The 19,055-nt window shown below is 45.2% G+C and overlaps 1 protein-coding gene across 1 annotated transcript in view; it reads left to right on the plus strand.

The window, feature by feature from the left end:
* The first annotated feature begins 462 nt into the window (after positions 1-462).
* LOC144607027 (calcium/calmodulin-dependent protein kinase type IV-like) overlaps positions 463-19,055 on the plus strand; it is a 149,382-nt gene continuing 130,789 nt past the window's right edge. The window contains exon 1 of the mRNA XM_078423577.1: positions 463-856. Within this exon, the coding sequence (XP_078279703.1) occupies positions 735-856 (122 nt within the window). The 5' untranslated portion in view covers positions 463-734. The remainder of the gene's footprint in view (positions 857-19,055) is intronic.

Genomic DNA, 19,055 nt, shown 5'->3' on the forward strand with positions numbered 1-19,055 from the left:
AGAGAAAAGGAATAGGGCGATGTTTCGGGTCGAGACCCTTGTGCATACTGAATTATGAAGTATATCTGCCTGAGATGCTGCCTGACCCGCTGAGTTACTCCAGCATTTTGTGTCTACCTTCGATTTAAACCAGCATCTGCAGTTATCTTTCTACAATATGAAGGATATTCCTTCTCTCCAGAGATGCTGCCTGACTCCAGCTTTTTTTTGTGTCTAAGTTCGGTTTAAAACCAACATCTGTAGTTACTTCCCACACAATTACAAATTGCAGGGGTTGGGTTGGTTTTTTTGTTGCAACTCTTCAGCTTTAAGAGAGCTTGTAGTCAAACACCACCTCCTCGTCCCGCATTGCCATGGAGGCCGTTGAGTGACTGCCAAGCTCTCCAAACGCCGGGCAGATCTGGAGTAGACTTGTCCTCCAGTGGGACGTCATTGCACCAGCGAAGGGGAGTGGGCGGAGAGCTGGGCCAGTGTCAAAAAAAAAGACGGCAGGTGCATCTCTCTGTGAAGCTTCTTGAAATCAGTGTCAATTTTATTTTCAGGGGTGGGGAAGATAAAGAGTTTTCCTTTGCAGAAATTTATGCTTTTTTTTTTTTTAATCAGCTTATTAACAAGGATGCAAAAGTAAAATACTCGTTGTTGGATCACCAGATTTTTTTTTAAAAAATATATATATATGTGTGCAAGCTAATAAGAGGAATACCAGACAAGATTGGAAGAAAATAAAGATACCCATGTTGTCTATGATCATCATGCCAGCTTCCAAGTCTGGAACTAGCTGCGATTATTGGATTGATGGATCTCACAGGGAGATAGCCTTTGAAGATTACTACACAGTGGCACAGGAATTAGGAAGGTACTGTACTGCAATATCAATGTGGGGGTGTAACTGCAGACTCGGGCATGTGGTAACTGATTGCAGCCGGAATCGTTGTCGTCCTGAGGGCACAGAGCGCCTGATAATTGATCGATCTGGTTCTTGCCTTTGTTAATTACAGTCATTAAAAATGCGCCGTGAGATTATTTTTTTTAATGCTGACATGCCTCGTTCTTAAATTGGAATTTTAAAACGTATAAACGCGTTTTAATGTGTGTTTATTTATTTATGTATTTATTTGCTTGCATTTAATACATCTGCAGCGTTGCTCTGAAAACTTTATGAATAAAACGTGTGTAGGGCATTTGCAAAGAGGATAAATAATAGGACATGTAGCGAACATTGTGTTTGGTTTATGCAGCGTTTAGAATAGATTGTCTGCCTCAACTAAACCCAGCTGCCAAGTGCTACTCATGAGGTCTGACACACACACACCTCAGTTCGCTTGTAAGATGTCTTTTGACACATGCCTTCCACGCAAAAGCAAGCTTCATAAATTGTTGTGCGAAAACGCGGTTCGCCCGCTTAGTTGGCATTGTGGTTGCTAATGTTGCATTGAAATGTCAAGGGGTTTTGTTGTGTTTTGGATTCCTGAATGTTTGGTGAATCCACTCTCCTCAAATTTCTGCAGTTATGTCCAGAGTTTGATGTCCAATTTTACCCTGTCTCTGTTGATTCTGTGTGTCCATGCATTATTGTCAACAGCAGGATCTCCTCCACAATCGTACTGTTAATTATTGTTGTCGGCAACCAAGATCCTAAGCTGCGATTTCCATCCCCAAATCTCTTTTTAATCGTTTTCTTCCTTCTAAAGAGGCGCCTAATGCCTAAATCGTTGTCCAGGATTATAATAATCTGCCCCTAAAGTGGGTCGGGGCAGAGACCCAAGTTCGATCCTGACCTCGGCTACTGACTACGTGGAGTTTGCACGTCCTCGCTGGTTTCCTCCGGGTGCTCCGGGTTCCTCTCAACCCTCAAAGACACGTGGGTTTGCAAGTTAATTAGCCTCTGTAAAAACTGCTCTGTAAAAAGTGTGTGGGGAGTGGATGAGAAAATGAGATAACATAGAACTAGTGTGAGTGGGTGATTGATGGTCAGCATGGATCTTGATGGGCTGATGGGCCTGTTTCCATGCTGTGTAGTTGAGTTTAGGGACACAGCACGGAAACAGGCCTTATGGCCCACTGAGTCCGCACCAACCAGCGATCCCCGCACACATTAACACTATCTGACACACACTGGGGAAAATTTACACACACACACACACACACACCAAGCCAATTAACCTATATATCTTTGGAGTATGGGAGAAAACCGAAGATCTTGGGGGAAACAATAAACCACGCTGTCACGGGGAGAATGTACAAACTCCATACAGACAGCACCCGTGGTCGGGATCGAACCCGGGTCTCCGCCACTGCGAGCACTGTAAGGCAACAACTCTACCACTGCGCCACCGTGCTGCCCAGTGTGAAGGGTTGTAGGTTAATTGCACTTTGTAAAAAATGCTCCTAGTGTGTAAGGAGTGGATGAGAAAGTGGGACAACAGAACCAATTGAACAGTTGATCGATGGTTGGAGTGGACCCGATGGGCCGAAGGGCCTGTTTCCAGGTGGTATCTCTAAACTAAATGTGGTTTAAGTTAATTGGCCTCGGTAAAAATTGCCTCCAGTGTGGATGAGAAAGTGGGATAACATGGATCTGGTGTGAGTGGGTACAGGTGACAATAAAGTATAATTGAATCAGTGGGTGGAAGAGCTTGTTTCAATCTTTGAATTGATTGATTGATTCAGTGAATTGATTGAATGTGGCTTGGTAACAAAATTAATTTGCTCCTCTGAAGGTCCTTCGAATGTTTTATTGAGTCAAAATAGTTTAGTTTATTGGCACATGTACCAAGGTAGAGTGAAAAGCTTTTGGTGATTGCTAACCAGTCAGTGGAAAGAGAATACATGATTACAATTGAGCCATTTACAGTGCATAGATACCTGATAAGGGAATAATGTTTAGTGCAAGGTAAAACACGCAAAGTCTGATCAAAGATAGTCCGAGGATCACCAGTGAGGTAGATAGGAGTTCAGGACTGCTCTCTGGTTGTTGGTAGGATGGTTTAGTTGCCCAATAACAGCTGGGAAGAATCTGGAAGTATGCGATTTCACACTTTTGTACTTTTTGCCTGATGGGAGAGGGGAGAAGGAAGAGGGAGTGGCTAGGGTGCGACTCTTCCTTGATTATGCTGCTGGCCTTGCCGAGGCAGCGTGAGGTATAATAGACATTGGTCATCGACCACTACCACGACCGGTCTGATAATGGAGCACTAGTCCATCGTAAGCTATCCGAAAATTTGCTTCGGTGAAAGCTCAGTGGAATTTCAGTGGTGAAATTATTGTGTGTTTAAGACTGGAAGTGTTGTCCTCGTTCATGGTTCAACTGCTGAGGGAATGGCAGTCCTAGGAGTCTGTCAATATTTGCAGATAACCCCGGCAAATGTGTCCAGATTTACAGGATCCACATTCCCAGGCGCTGTTTTGTTTTGTTTTTTAGTTTAGAGATACAGGCACGGAAACTGGCCCTTCAGCCCACCGAGTCTACACCAACCAGCATATTAACACTATCGTACACATGCTAGGGACAATTTTATTTTTATTCTTCTTACGCCCTTTGCTCCTCTGGGGAGCATAGGCCATTGACAAATGTCCTCCACCTCACTCGGTTGTTGGCGGTTCTTTCGAGATCTCCCCAGTTGAGCCCACTCCCAGACATTTCTGCATCGACCCCTCTTCTCCAGCTGTTCCTTTTTTCCTTGGGGGTTCCATTTCAGGGCTTGACGGGTGATGTTTGTGGCAGGTTTTCTGAGTGTGTGTCCAATGCAACTCCATTTTCTCCTTCAAATTTGTAAGTCAATGAGGGTCCTGGCTTGTTCTTTTCCACAGGTCTACCCGCAGTCAGGATGGAACCCGGGTCTCTGGCGCTGTAAGGCGGCAACTCTACCGCTGCGCCACCGTGCTGCCCTGGTGCCGGTGGTCAATATTAGCAGCAAGTTCCTGGTGGTGTAGGAGTATTGTCGGGTTGACTCTCCGAAAGATGGGTCTATTACCTGTTGCGTGATGGCATTATGGACCTCTGGCCAGAAATCCTTGAGATCGTGTCAATATGTGACTGTGTCTCTCTGGGAGACATGCTGGTCTTGTGACCGTGAGAAGCTTGCATCTTTTTGTGCAGCTCCCCCTGGAGAGTAGATCAATATTTGCAGGAATTATGCCAGAGTCCTAAACTAAACTTTACCGCTGCACCACGATGCCACCCCATGCACAGTGGCCCGATGCATTGCTGCAAAGGGTATCCGTACAGCAGCCGTGGTGGAGTGGTGACTGTGTAACTGCGAAGGGGGACAGGTCAAAGGTGTTGATTGCACGCACCGCTGCTCAAAACTTTGTGAAGGAAAATAAAATCATGAGAAATCCTGTGGAAAAACACTATCCGTGAGTCACTGAAGCCAGCAGCTGCCAGGTTGCAGTATTTACTGCCTGATTTACCTTCATCTCCCCCCAGCCATCTGCACACCCACCTTAGTTTCCCTGGCAAGATCTAGCGAGCTTGTGAGATCTTTGTGCCCTGACTGAAGTCCCAAGCATTGCCCACACCAAGTGCGCAACTTATTTAGCTTAACTATCTGCTTCTCTGAAACTTGTTTCCCTGCTAACGGACTATCTGGGAGTGAGTGGGATCACATCAGAGTTTCTCTTCCCACAATCAGCTCATCATAGAGTTAAGATTCTTCACTTGTCAGGACTCAAGGGACTGAGATATAGGGAGAGGTTGGGCAGGGCAGGACTTTGCTCCTTGGAACGTGTGAGGATGAGCGGTGATCTGAGAGAGGTGGATAACATCATGAGGGGAATAGATCGGTTGAATCCACACTTGTACAGATACAGAGATACAGCGCGGAAACAGGCCCTCAGGCCCACCGGGTCCGCGCCGCCCAGCGATCCCCGCACATTAACACTATCCTACACACACTAGGGACAATTTTTTCTTTGTTTTACATTTGCCCAGCCAATTAACCTACATACCTGTACGCCTTTGGAGTGTGGGAGGAAACCGAAGATCTCGGAGAAAACCCACGCAGGTCACGGGGAGAACGTACAAACTCCATACAGCCGGCGCCCGTAGTCAGGATCGAACCTGAGTCTCCGGCGCTGCATTCGCTGTAAGGCAGCAACTCTACCGCTGCGCCACCGTGCCGCCCATATCCAGAGTAGGGTGAAAGGCCTGAATAGAGTGAATGTGGGGAGGGTGTTTCCACTCATGGGAGAGTCTAGGACCAGAGGCCACAGCGTCAAGTTAAATGGACGTACCTTTAGAAAGAAGATGAGGAGGAATTTCTTTAGCCACAGGGTGGTGAATCTGTGGAACTCATTGCCACAGACGTCTGTGGAGGCCAAGTCAATGGATATTTTTAAGGTGGAGATTGATAGTCCTCCCACATCCCAAAGACATGAGGGTTTGTTGGTTAATTGGCCTCCGTAAATTGCCTCGAGTGTGTAGGGAGTGGATGGGATAGTGGAATAACTGGGTGTGAGGGGTGATCGATGGCCGGCGTGGACTCAGTGGGCCAAAAGGCAAGTTTCCACACTCTACCATCCAATCAATCAATGCAATCAATCAATAACTCCTATTATTTTGTTGGAATGTCTTGGGATATTTCACATCCACCACAGCGATACGGCAGTCTCATAGTGCAACTGCATCGGAAAGATGGAACATAGACACAAAGTGCTGGAGTAGCTCAGCGGGCCAGGCAGCATCTCTGGAGGAAAAGGATGGGTGACGTTTTGGGTCGGAACCCTTCTTCAGACTGAAAGTAGAGGGGAGGGAACTGGAGGTATGAAAAGGCCCGAACAAATCTGGGCCGGCAACAGAGAGCCAAGGAAGGGTGGAGCCAACAATGTGCCAATTGTTGGCTGGGGAAGAGGAGATAACGAAGCGATACAAGGATGTGAAGTTGAAAGATGGAAGGTAGAATTGAGAGACACAGCATAAAAACAATCCCTTCAGCCCACCAAGGTGAAGGAACTGCTAGGAGGTAGTTCAAGGTAAAAGAACCACTGGGAGATAGTGACCATAATATGATAAGTTTTAATCTGCAATTTGTGAGGGAAAAGGTTAAATCAGAAGTGTCAGTGTTGCAGTTGAACAGAGAACTATGAAGGCAAGAGAGAGGAGCTGGCCAACGTCAACTGGAAAAGGATCCTAGCAGGAATGACGGTGGAACAGCAGTGGCAGGAATTTCTGGGCGTAATCCAGAAGATGCAGGACCATTTCATTCCAACAAGGAAGAAAGATTCTAAGGGTAGTAAGAGGCAACCGAGACTAACAAGGGAAGTGAGGGATGGTATAAAATTAAAAGAAAAGGTGTATATCATACTGTAGCAAAGAGTAGCAGGAACCCAGAGGATTGGGAAACTTTCAAAGGACATCAGAAGATAACAAAAAGGGCAATACGGGTTGAAAAGATGAAGCTCGCCAAGAATATAAAGAAGGATAGTAAAAGCTTCTTTAAGTATGTTAAGAGAAAAAAATTAGTAAAGGCAAATTTGGGTCCTTTGAAGGCAGAAACAGGTGGAATTATTATGGGGAACAAGGAAATGGCAGAAGAGTTGAACAGGTACTTTGGATCTGTCTTCACTAAGGAATCTCCCAGATGTACTAGAGGACAGAGGATCTAGGGAGACAGAGGAACTGAAAGAAATTTACATTAGGTGAGAAATAGTATTGGGTAGACTGATGGGACTGAAGGCTGATAAATCCCCAGGGCCTGATGGTCTGCATCCCAGGGTACTCAGGGAGGTGGCTCTAGAAATCGTGGACGCATTGGTGATCATTTTCCAATGTTCTATAGATTCAGGATCAGTTCCTGTGGATTGGCGGGTAACTAATGTTATCCCACTTTTGAAGAAAGGAGCGAGAGAGAAAACAGGGAATTATAGACCAGTTCGTGGTCTAACTGTGGTGGGGAAGATGCTGGAGTCAATTATTAAAGAAGTAATAATGGCCCATAAGGGTAGCAGTAAAAGGATTGGTCCAAGTCAGCATGTATTTATGAAGGGGAAATCCTGCTTGACTAATCTTCTGGAACAAGTAGCATGGATAAGTGAGAGCTAGTGGATGTAGTGTATCTGGACTTTCAGAAAGGCTTTGATAAGGTCCCACACGGGAGATTAGTAGGGTATTGACATGGATAGAGAATTGGTTGGCGGACAGGAAACAAAGAGTAGGAATAAACGGGTCCCTGTCAGAATGGCAGGCAGTGGCGAGTGGAGTGCCGCAAGGCTCGGTGTTGGGGCCGCAACTATTTACAATATATAGTAATGATTTAGATGATGGAATTAAAAGTAACACTAGCAAATTTGCAGGTGACACAAAGCTGGGTGGCAGTGTGAACTGCAAAGAGGATACTAAGAGGTTGCAGGGTGACTTGGACAGGTTGAGTGAGTGGGCAAGTGCATGGCAGATGCAGTATAATGTAGATAAATGTGAGGTTATCCACTTTGGCGACAAGACAAGCAGGCAGATTATTTTCTCAAAGGTGTCAAATTAGGAAAAGGAGAAGTGCAACGAGACCTGGGTGTGTCCTTGTACACCGGTCACTGAAAGTAAACATGCAGGTACAGCAGGCAGTGAAGAAAGCATGTCGGCCTTCATAACGAGAGGATTGGAGTATAGGTGTAAAGAGGTCCTTCTGCAGTTGTACAGGGCCCTGGTGAGACCACATCTGGAGTATTGTGTCTCCTAATTTGAGGAAGGACATCCTTGCTATTGAGGCAGTGCAGCATAGGTTCACGAGGTTAATCCCCGGGATGGCACGACTGTCATATGAGGAAAGATTGGAAAGACTGGGCTTGTATTCACTGGAATTTGGAAGGATGAGAGGAGATCTTACAGAAACATATAAAAAATATAAAAGGACTGGACAAGCTAGATGCAGGAAAAAATGTTCCCAATGTTGGGGGAGTCCAGAACCGGGGGGCCACAGTCTAAGAATAAAGGGGAGGCCATTTAAAACTGAGATGAGAAAAAACATTTCCACCCAGAGAGTTGTGAATTTGTGGAATTCTCTGCCACAGAAGGCAGTGGAGGCCAATTCACTGGATGAATTGAAAAGAGAGTTAGATAGAGCTCTTGGGGCTAGCGGAATCAAGGGATATGGGGCACGGGTTACTGATTGTGGATGATCAGCCATGATCACAATGAATGGCGATGCTGGCTCAAAGGGCCGAACGGCCTCCTCCTGCACCTATTCTCTGTGTTTTCTATGTTTATGTCCATGCCAACCATCAACCACCCACTTACACTAACTCTACATAATCCCATCTTAATTCTCACATCGTCATGAATGTTCCCCTGAATATATCACTCACCTACCTACTTTAAAGTGTCCAATTAACCTACCAATTCGCACATTGTTGGAAATCGGAGCACCCGAGGTCAGGATTGAACCGGGTCTCTAGCGTTGCGAGGCAGCCGCTCAGCAAGCTGTGCCATCGGGCAGCATCGGGCTGAGATGTCAGCACTCTCTCTCAGTGGTGCAGTCGAGGACCTCCATCTCTACTTCTGCCTGTAGAGTAGAGCAAGCTGCATCCCTTGCAGTCTAGATCTTTGCAGGCTGTTATTTGATCTAAGAATGTAATCATAAACATCTCTCATTTGACCACCGGTAATGGATTTCTTTTTTTAATGCACTTTATACCGAGCTGTCAATTTATGCGAAGCCACCAGCCTGTTTTAAAGCTTATTTTTGGTCATAAACACCGCAGTCCCAGCGGTCTGTGACTGTATTTCTGAATCAAGCGATGTGATAGAAACCATAGATAGACACTAAAAGCTGGAGTAGCTCAGCGGGTCTGTCAGCATCTCTGGGGAAAAAAAGGAATAGGTGATGTTTGCGGTGGTGACCGTTCTTTGGACTGAGAGTCAGGGGAGAGGGAGCCGAGAGATATGAAAAGATACAAAGAACAAATTAATGAAAGGACATCAAAGCCAACAATGATGATCAAGGACAGGTGGAGCCCACAATGGTCCATTGTTGGCTGTGGGGAAGATGATAACGAGTAATACCAGGCAGCAGAACCATCCTATCGCCAACTAGACAGCGGTCCTGACCTACCATCTACATCATTGTGGCCACTAACCCTATCTTTAATTAGACTTGATTGGACTTTATTTTGCATTAAACGTTATTCCCTTTATCCTGTCTCGGTACACTCTGGGTGGCTTGAATGTAATCACATATGGTCTTTCCGCTGACTGGTTAGCACGCAACAGTATTGCTTTTCCCTTTACCTCGGTACATGTAGCAATAAATTAAACTAAACGTTTTTGATCATTAGAGATATTTAGCAATGGTGGTAAAGACCTCACAGTGTGAACTATCAGGACAATCGGGATTCAATTTAGTTTAGTTTAGAGATACAACGCGGAAACAGGCCCTTCAGCCCACAGAGTCCGAGCTGACCAGCGATTCCCGTACACTAGCACTATCCTACACATTAGGGACACTTTACAATTCTTACAGAAGCCAATTAACCTACAAACCTGCATGTCTTTGGAGTGTGGGAGGAAACCGGAGCACCGGGAGAAAACCCACGCGGTCACAGGGAGAACGTACAAACTACACACAGACAGCACCCGTGGTCAGGATCGAACCTGGGTCTCTGGTGCTATAAAGCAGCAACTCTACCGCTGCGCCACCGTGCTGCCCTTTTGTACTCAGGATTCCAGCATCTTCAATCCCATGTGTGATCCCAATGTTATTACGGTCTTTTGACAAGTGTAGATGTTGTCGTAATGTGGGAAATGAACAAGAAAATGTTTGTACAGACGGCATCAATTCAAGGAGAATCCCATTCAATCTGCAGCTGCGGCGTCAGAATGTTTTCAGAACAGCCAGCCGCATTAAAGAATTATCACCGGCAGCAAATTATAATTAATATTTGAAATGTTATGCGGTACTAAATAAAGTTTTGTAATCCATGCATTTGATTAACATGGAAGCTAAAACATTCAATTTTTTTTTTAAATCAAAATAAATGTGTTCAAATAGTGATTAAAATATTAATTAATAAGGTTTAGTACTGAGGCAACCTTCTCAAAAGTAATGTGTAGGAAGGAACTGCAGATGCTGGTTTAAACTGAAGAAAGACACAAAATGCTGGAGTAACTCAGCAGGTCAGGCAGCATCTCTGGAGAAAAGAGATAGGAGACGTTTCGGGTCGAGACCCTTCTTCAGATTTGAGGAAGTCTGAAGGTCTGAGGATAGGACTCGACCCGAAACGTCACCTATTCCTTTGCTCCAGAGATGCTGCCTGACCCGCTGAGGTACTCCAGCTTTTTGAGTCTATCTTTCTCAAAAGTAATTATGGTTTGTTATGATTTTAATAGCTCATTTTGAGATCGTGTAACGATGCATAAGATTTTGAGTGTATTTTCCAATTGAAGCCGTTCATTTAAAAAAAAAATCGTAGGAGTTTACCTGATTGTGATGTAGAAAGCTATAGATCGGAGACAATTGAAGATCAGTTCAGAGTGTCTCTGAAGATCCTTCATTGCTTCTACTCTGGGGCTGTAGAGAGCATCCTGTCCGGCAACATTACAGTCTGGTTTGGGAACAGCTCTGCCCAGGACAGGATGGCCCTGCAGAGAGTAGTGCGTTCGGCAGAACGCACCATGGGAACTACACTCGTCCCCCTGCAGGACCTATACATCAGGAGGTGCAGATCCAGAGGAAGCAAGATTATGAGGGACCCCTGCCACCCCAGCAACGGACTGCTCCAGATGCTACGATCAGGCAAACGCCTCCGCTGTCATGCTGTGAAAACGGAGAGGATGAGACGGAGCTTCTTCCCACGGGCCATCAGGACTGTCAACTTTTATAACTCCAGGGACTCAATTTTGTCTTCTCTATATTAACTTATTAACTTTATTTATATGCTGTAACTGTAATTCTTTTTTGTGCACAATCCGCAGGCATTGCCACTTTCATTTCTCTACACATCGTGTATGTGCATGTGACAAATAAACATGACTTGACTTGACTTGACTTGAGTACTGTCAGGAACCTAGGAACATCCAAACCTGCCAAGAATGAAGAGGGACCATTGGGAGCACATTGAAGACTGGGTAACTTTTGTTGGCGCCCTCTATGTGGCGACTCTTTGCATACTTTGTGTGTGGCACGCAAAACAAAGAATTTCACAGTGGCATGTCACGTGTGATAATAAAGTATCATTCATTCATTCAAATTGAGCAGAGAAATAAACACCAACACTGTTCAACACTAAACGCAACCACAATCTTCTATGCACTGTGTCTTTGGTTGCATTATCAAGTTTGGTTTTTGCACTAAGATCAACACAATAAAGTGGAGTAACTCAGCGGGTCAGACAGCATCTCTGGAGAAAAGGAACAGGTGACGATTCGGGTCGAGACCCTTCTTCAGACTGAGTCTGGACCCGAAACGTCACCTATTCCTTTTCTGCAGAGATGTTGTCTGCCCGTTGAGTTACTCCAGCTTTTTATGTCAATCTTTGGTTTAAACCAGCATCTGCAGTTCCTACCTACATATTTGGTTTTTGCACTATATTAGTTTCCTAATGTTACTTTTATTAACTTATTGTGTTATTGAGAATTATACGTTTATCTGTCCTTGATTCCATTAATCGTAAGATTATAAGCAATGGGTGCAAAGTTAGGCTGTTCGGCCCATGGGACATATGTTGTCAGAGTCATAGTCATAAGCACTTTCTTTGTCCCCAAAGGGCAATTCAAATTGTTGGGTCATCAGTTGGGTCATATTATTGAATAAACTCTGTTTTATGCTAAGCTGGTTACTGATGCTTTAATCCAACAGATCTTTGTTTAGCCTGTCACTTGCATGTGAATCCTTGTTTCTGGATGTAGAGTAAAGCTTCTACCTTCTTGGATCCAACCCCAACCTTGTCAGTACGAACTGGTCTGAATGACCTTTTATAATTTCTAATTTATGATGTTCTCTGAAATTATTATCAGCTTTGTCTCAGTCTTTCTTTCCTTTTGTCGATTTCCTCCATATGCACCTTAAAATTCTTTTGAAGTTCTTTACTCCAACTTGAACCCAATAGACTGTTCTTGTGTTGGGACAGATGGTGGAACGAACTCTGTTTCAGGTTGAGATGGTTGCTCATGCTTTTATCCGAGGTTGCAGTTTAGCCTTGTCACTTGCATTCATGTTGTGCCATTTAGTGACGTCCTTTGATAAGGATGCTGGTGAGAACTTGCTTGTTTGGCATCCCAAATAATTCCTTGAATCCTTTTACATGCTCCTCGATCATTAGACCATAAGGCATAGGAGGAGAATTAGGCCATTCGGCCCATCAAGTCTGCTCCGCCATTCGATTGTGGCTGGTCCATATTTCCCTCTCAACCCCCATTACCTGCCTTCTCCCCATAACCTTTGATGACTTTAGTAAACAAAAACCTATCAATCTCCATTTTAAGTATACCCATTAACTTGGCCTACACAGCCATCTGTGGCAATGAATTCCACAGGTTCACCACCTTCTGGTGAAATAAATTCCTCCTCATAGAATGGGCCAATAAAGCCGCAGCAAGTATCAGTCTTATTGTTCCAGCGCTGGTACATATAACAGTTAAACACTCTGGACTCGAGACTTGACTCTTTAGATAAGTTTTCTGGAGCAACGACAATTAACTGCCACTAAAAGTAGGACATGGGGTTTTCAACACAGAAGCAGATAATCAGGAATGAAAGGATATGGATCATGTGCAGGCAGAGGAGATTAGTTTAACTTGGCTTTGTGTTTGGCATGTACAAATGGGCCAAATATTCTGTTCCTGTGCTATCCTGTTCTGGGCTTTATGTTCTAGTTTAGACTCAGGACGTTTGCCTTTAGAGATACAACGCGGAAACAGGCTCTTCGGCCCACAGAGTCCGCACTGACCAGCGTTCACGCCGTACACTAGCATCGAAAGCAGGTCTCTGGCGCTGTGAGGCAGCAACTCGGCCACTGCTCCACTGTGCCAACTAATTTAATCCAGCCAGTCTGTACCCTGTCTGTCCATCTTGTGAGCTACTGTTTGATCTCTCATCCCGTGGCAATTGTTACATTATATGCCATGTGGGTTCAAGCTACTCTGCTTTCCACATCACACCAACGACGACAGCTCAGACATGTTTCATTGGGTGCAATTATGTTATGACTATTTGCAGCGTTGCGTGCAGTTCTGGTCACCTCATTGCAGGAAGGATGTGGAGGCTTTGGAGAGGGTGCAGGGGAGATTTACCAGAAAGCTGCCTGGATTAGAGGGTTTCGGCTACAGGGAGAGTTGGATAGGCTTGGATCGGTTTCTCTGGAACATCAGAGGTTGAGGGGAGACTTAAAAGAAGTATATCAAATTCTGAGAGGCATTGATAGGGTGGACCATTTCTCCCAGGGTGGAAATGCCCATTACTAGAGGGCATAGGTATAAGGTGAGAGGGGGAAATTTTAATGGAGTTGCGCGGGGCAAGTTTCTTTTTATACAGAAACTGATGGGGGCCTGGAACGCATTGCCAGAGGTGGGGGTGGAGGCAGATACGATAGTGGCATTTAAGAGGCTTTTGGATCAGCACATGGAGGTGCAGGGAATAGAGGGGTATGGGTCAATAGACAATAGGTGCAGGAGTATGCCATTCGGCCCTTCGAGCCAGCACCGCCATTCAATGTGATCATGGCTGATCATTCTCAATCAGTACCCCGTTCCTGCCTTCTCCCCATACCCCCTGACTCCGCTATCCTTAAAAGCTCTATCTAGCTCTCTCTTGAATGCATTCAGAGAATTGGCCTCCACTGCCTTCTGAGGCAGAGAATTCCACAGATTTACAACTCTCTGACTGAAAAGGTCATGTACAGGCAGATGAGATCAGTTTAACTTAGCATCAGTTTCGGCACAAACATTGTGGGACGAAGTTCCTGTGCTGTACTGTTCAATATATGTTTGATATGATTGATGTCTGTGATTGAGAAAGTACAAGTCTTTCTTTTCCTGTGTTAGATGACCTAAATACTCCCCTTATCTAGGTGCACACTTGCCAATGTATATTTGGCTTAAACTTGGAATGCATTAATCTTTCTTCTTTCAGATAATTCACTTGACTTTTACAATTCCTCAGGGACTTTGAGATGAATTATACATCAATTATGTCCTTTTATGTAAGAGTTCTGTGTCTTAGAGATGGGATTCAAAATCTAGGTTACCTTCGGGTTATTGATGCGGAGTCATGAATTTGAATTTAGTTTAGTTTTAGTTTCAGAGATACCACATTGAAAACAGGCCCTTCGGCCCACCGAGTCCATGGGGTGCAAGGTATACATCTGTGTATACACTGATCAGCCAAAACATTATGACCAGTGATAGGTGAAGTGAATAACATTGATTATCTTGTTTACAATGGCATCTGTCAAGGGGTGAGATATATTAGCCAGCAAGTGAACAGTCAGTTCTTGAAGTTGATGTGTTGGATGCAAGATAAATGGGCAGGGGTAAAGACCTGAGCCACTTTGACAAGAGCCAAATTGTTATGGCCAGACGACTGGGTCAGAGCATCTCTGAAATGGCAAGGCTTGTGGGGTGCTCCCGGTCAGCAGTGGTGAGTACCTACCGACAATGGTCCGAGGAGGGACAAACCACAAACCGGCGACAGGGTGTTGGGCGCCCAAGGCTCATCGATGCGCGAGGGCAGTGATGGCACCAGGATGCACTGTGGGAAGACGACAAGCCAGTGGAGGGAGTGTGATGCTCTGGGCAATGTTCTGCTGGGAAACCCTGGGTCTGGCCATTCATGTGGACGTCTATTTGACACGTGTCACCTACCTAAACATCGTTGCAGGCCAGGTACACCCCTTCATGGCAATGGTATTCCCTGATGGCAGTGGCCTCCGTCAGCTGGATAATGCGCCCTGCCACACTGCACACATTGTTCGGGAATGGCTTGAGGAACATGATGAAGTGTTCACGGTGTTGCCCTGGCCTCCAAATTCTCCAGATCTCAATCCGATTGAGCATCTGTGGGATGTGCTGGATCGACAAGTCTGATCCACGGCGGCTCCACCTCACAACTTACAGACTTGAAGGATCTGCTGCTAATGTTTTAGTGCCAGATACCTCAGGACACCTTCAGGGGTCTTGTAGAGTCCATGCCTCGGTGGGTCGGTGTTGTTTTGGCGGCACACGGAGGACCAGCAGCATATTAGGCAGGTGGTCATAATGTTTTGGCTGATCGGTGTATATTCGTAAGTATATCCAAACGGCGTGTACAGCTTCACTCCAGGAGATCACCTCGAGGCCTTAACTGCCATGGCCCGATGCTGCTGGAGTGAAGTATAATCCATTATAATCTGGTTTAGTTTAGAGATACAGTGCGGAAACTGGACTTTCGGCTCACCAAGTCCTCGCCCACAGCAATCCCCTGTACATTAGCACCAATCTACACACACTATGGACAATTTACAATTATTCCATGCCAATTACCCTACAAACCTGTACGTCTTTGGAGTGTGGGAAGAAACCGGAGATCCTCCCAAGCAGGTCCCTGGGAGAATGTACAAACTCCGTACAGGCAAGCACCCATAGTCAGGATCGAACCCGGGTCGCTGGCGCTGTAAGGCAGCAGCTCTAACGCTGCGCCACTGTGCCGCCTGGTGGTTTTTAGTTATTTTACACTGAGGGTGGTGGGTGCCTGGAACACATTGCCAGGAGTGGTGTAGAGGCAGATACAATAGTGACATGTAATCCATTACAAATGTATAACATGACCTCTTATAAATGTTATCTATACAAAATACGTATGTGAAATTTAAAAAGGAAGTCCCATCGATGGATGAAAGAATAAATCCCTGGAGCCAGGCAGTAATGATTAGAGAACCGCGCGGTCTGATCAGTGCAAGCGTTTAGCAGCATCGCCATTCATGCTTCCCCCACTCTGGGTCTTCATTCAACACCTTCCAGAGATGAGATTACTAAGGCAGTTTGTCGGGAGAGGATGAGAGCCCAACTCTCGCTGTACAACACAGCAGGCCTTTGCTTCTGCCTGACCTGCTAATACATTCGTCCCTTCAAATGCGTTTAAGTTCGCTCAGAATGATTTGGCGTGCAGGATGTGACAGCTTTCTTCTGTATGTGTTACTCGGGTAGCTTGTTTACATTGTCTCCTGTCAGATGCGCCGTGATGCGTTATTATGGAGCTGAGGAGGTCTCCTTGTTACTAATCCTTGTGCAGAAATTCGTTCTTATCGACCACTCAATCTTCTGATTTGTTCGAATCACGTTTGTGTATTGTGAAGATGGACTTCACCACAATCTGCTTCGTGTCATAATATGTTCATGTTCATAAGTGATAGGAGAAGAGTTGGGCCATTCGGCCCATCAAATCCACTCTGCCATTCAATCATGGTTGATCTATCTTCCCCTCATAACCCCATTCTCCTGCCTTCTCCCCAGAATGGGCAGCACGGTGGCACAGCAGTAGAGTTGGAGACCCGGGTGTTGTGGTGACCGTATAATAACAGAAGCCTTACACCTGGATAACGATCCAAAGACTTTATTAACTACACAGCAGGCACGACCTCACGCCTCCACGTTCCACTTACACTAACCCGAATCTCACAAGCAGTGGTCACTCAAAAGCTAATGGGGCATAACTACAAAAGCATGACGCATAACATGAGTGACACCATTACACTAATCTACACTGGTTTCGATCCCCACTACGGGTGCTGTCTGTATAGAGTTTGTACGTTCTCCCCGTGACTGCGTGGGTTTTCTCCGAGATCTTCGGTTTCCTCCCACACTCCAAAAACGTACAGGTATGTAGATAAATTGGCTGCTATAAGTGTAAATTGGCCCAAGTGTGTGTAGGATAGTGTTAATGTGCGGGGATCGCTGGTCGGTGCGGACTCGGTGGTCTGAAGGGCCTGTTTCTGTACTGTATCGCTAAAACTAAAAACTAAAACTAAAACCCCTAGTTTGTAGCCTGTTTGAATCCTCATTCAATTTCATTCTTTTTTTCTATTGGAACCTAATCAAATGTACAGCACTTTGGTCAACGTGGGTTGTTTTTAAATGTGCTATACAAATAAAATTGACTTGACTTGACTTGACTTGACTCATTCACATCTTTGATTCATCCCTTCCCCAAACAGCTAAAGGGTTCTTGGAACGCTCAGCAGGTCAGGTAGCATCTGTGGAGAGAGATACAGAGTTCACATTTCAGGTTCAAAAACACAAAACACTGGGTCAGGCAGCATCTATGGAGGGAATCGACAGGCGACGTTTCAGGCCGGGACCCTTCCGAATCTGAAGAAGGATCCTGACATGAAATATCGTCTGCCCAGTCCCTCCAAAGATGCTGCCTGACCTGCTGAGTTCCTCCAGCACTTTGTGTTTTACTTAAGATTTCGCATCTGCAGTTCCTTATGCCTCACATTTTATGTTGATGACCTTTCATCAGAACGAGTCAGAATCTGATGAAGTGTTTGATCTGAAATATTAACCTAGATTTTAATGGCACCTGACCTACTTAGTTTTGTGCAGGATGTATTTTTTTTCTTCATATTTTCACAATTACAGTATTTTGTATTTTGCATTGGAACAATAATGTGCAGTCTAACACAAGTCTGGGACAGATTCCTAAAATGTTATTGTGTGTGTATACACTGAAATGTGTGGTGTACCTATAATGTGATATTATTAGCCAATACATTACTCTCGCAGTCTGAAGAAGGGTCGAGACCGGAAACAAAACCTACTCCTCTTCTCCAGAGATGCTGCCTGACCCACTGAGTTACTCCAGCATTTCAAGTCAAGTCAAGTCAAGTTTATTTGTCACATGCACATACACGATGTGCAGTGAAATGAAAGTGGCAATGCCTGCGGATTGTGCAAAAAAAAAGAATTACAGTTACAGCATATAAACTAAAGTTAATCCAGAGAAGACAAAATTTAGTCCCTGGAGTTATAAAAGTTAACAGTCCTGATGGCCTGTGCGAAGAAACTCCGTCTCATCCTCTCCGTTTTCACAGCGTGACAGCGGAGGCATTTGCCTGACCGTAGCAGCTGGAACAGTCCGTTACTGGGGTGGTAGGGGTCCCTCATAATCTTGCTTGCTCTGGATCTGCACCTCCTGATGTATAGGTCCTGCAGGGGGGCGAGTGTAGTTCCCATGGTGCGTTCTGCCGAACGCACTACTCTCTGCAGGGCCTTCCTGTCCTGGGCAGAGCTATTCCCAAACCGGACTGTAATGTTGCCAGACAGGATGCTCTCTACAGCCCCAGAGTAGAATAGAGTAGAGTAGAATAGAGGGAGCAGAGTAGAGTAGACACATTTTGTGTCTATCTTCAGTGTAAACCAGCATGTGCAGTTCCTTCCTACACAATGGAGTTACGTTCCTGTTTCTAAGACAATGCAACAGACAATCTAGAACACCTCTTGAGTTTTTGGAAAAGGCAATTGAGTAGAGTAGGGCAGTGGATGTTGTGTACATGCAGATAGACGCAAAATGCTGGAGTAACTCAACGGGACAGGCAGCATCCCTGGAGAGAAGAAATGGGTGACATTTCGGGTCGAGACCCTTCTTCAGACCGTCAATGTGCAATTTAGTTAAGCATTTGATAAAGTCCCTCATTGTAGGGTGATCCAGAAGATTAAGGTCCATGGAATCCATGGTGACTTGGTAATTTGGATTCATAACTGGCTTACCCATAGAAGTCAGATGGTGGTGGTGGAAGGAGGTCTCTGACCAGTGGTGTTCTGTAGGGATCTTGCTGGGACCTCTGTTGTTTGTGACATATATATATATATATGACTTGGACATAAGCATAGATGGGTTGGTTAGTAAGTTTGCCGGCGAAATTGGTGGAGTAGCAGACAATGAGGAAGGTTGTCAAAGGATACAGTTGAATATGGTTCCAGATATGGGCAGAGAAATGGCAGATGGAGTTTATTCTGAGCAAGTGTGAGGTGTTGAACTTTGGGAGGTTGAATAGAAAGGGAAAGTATACAGTTGATGTACAACTTCACAGCATTGATGTACAGAGGAATTTTGGGGTCCAGGTTCATAGCTCATTGAATGATCCCAGGAATG

This window comes from Rhinoraja longicauda, chromosome 28 (assembly GCF_053455715.1).
Source record: "Rhinoraja longicauda isolate Sanriku21f chromosome 28, sRhiLon1.1, whole genome shotgun sequence".
NCBI lineage: Eukaryota > Metazoa > Chordata > Chondrichthyes > Rajiformes > Arhynchobatidae > Rhinoraja > Rhinoraja longicauda.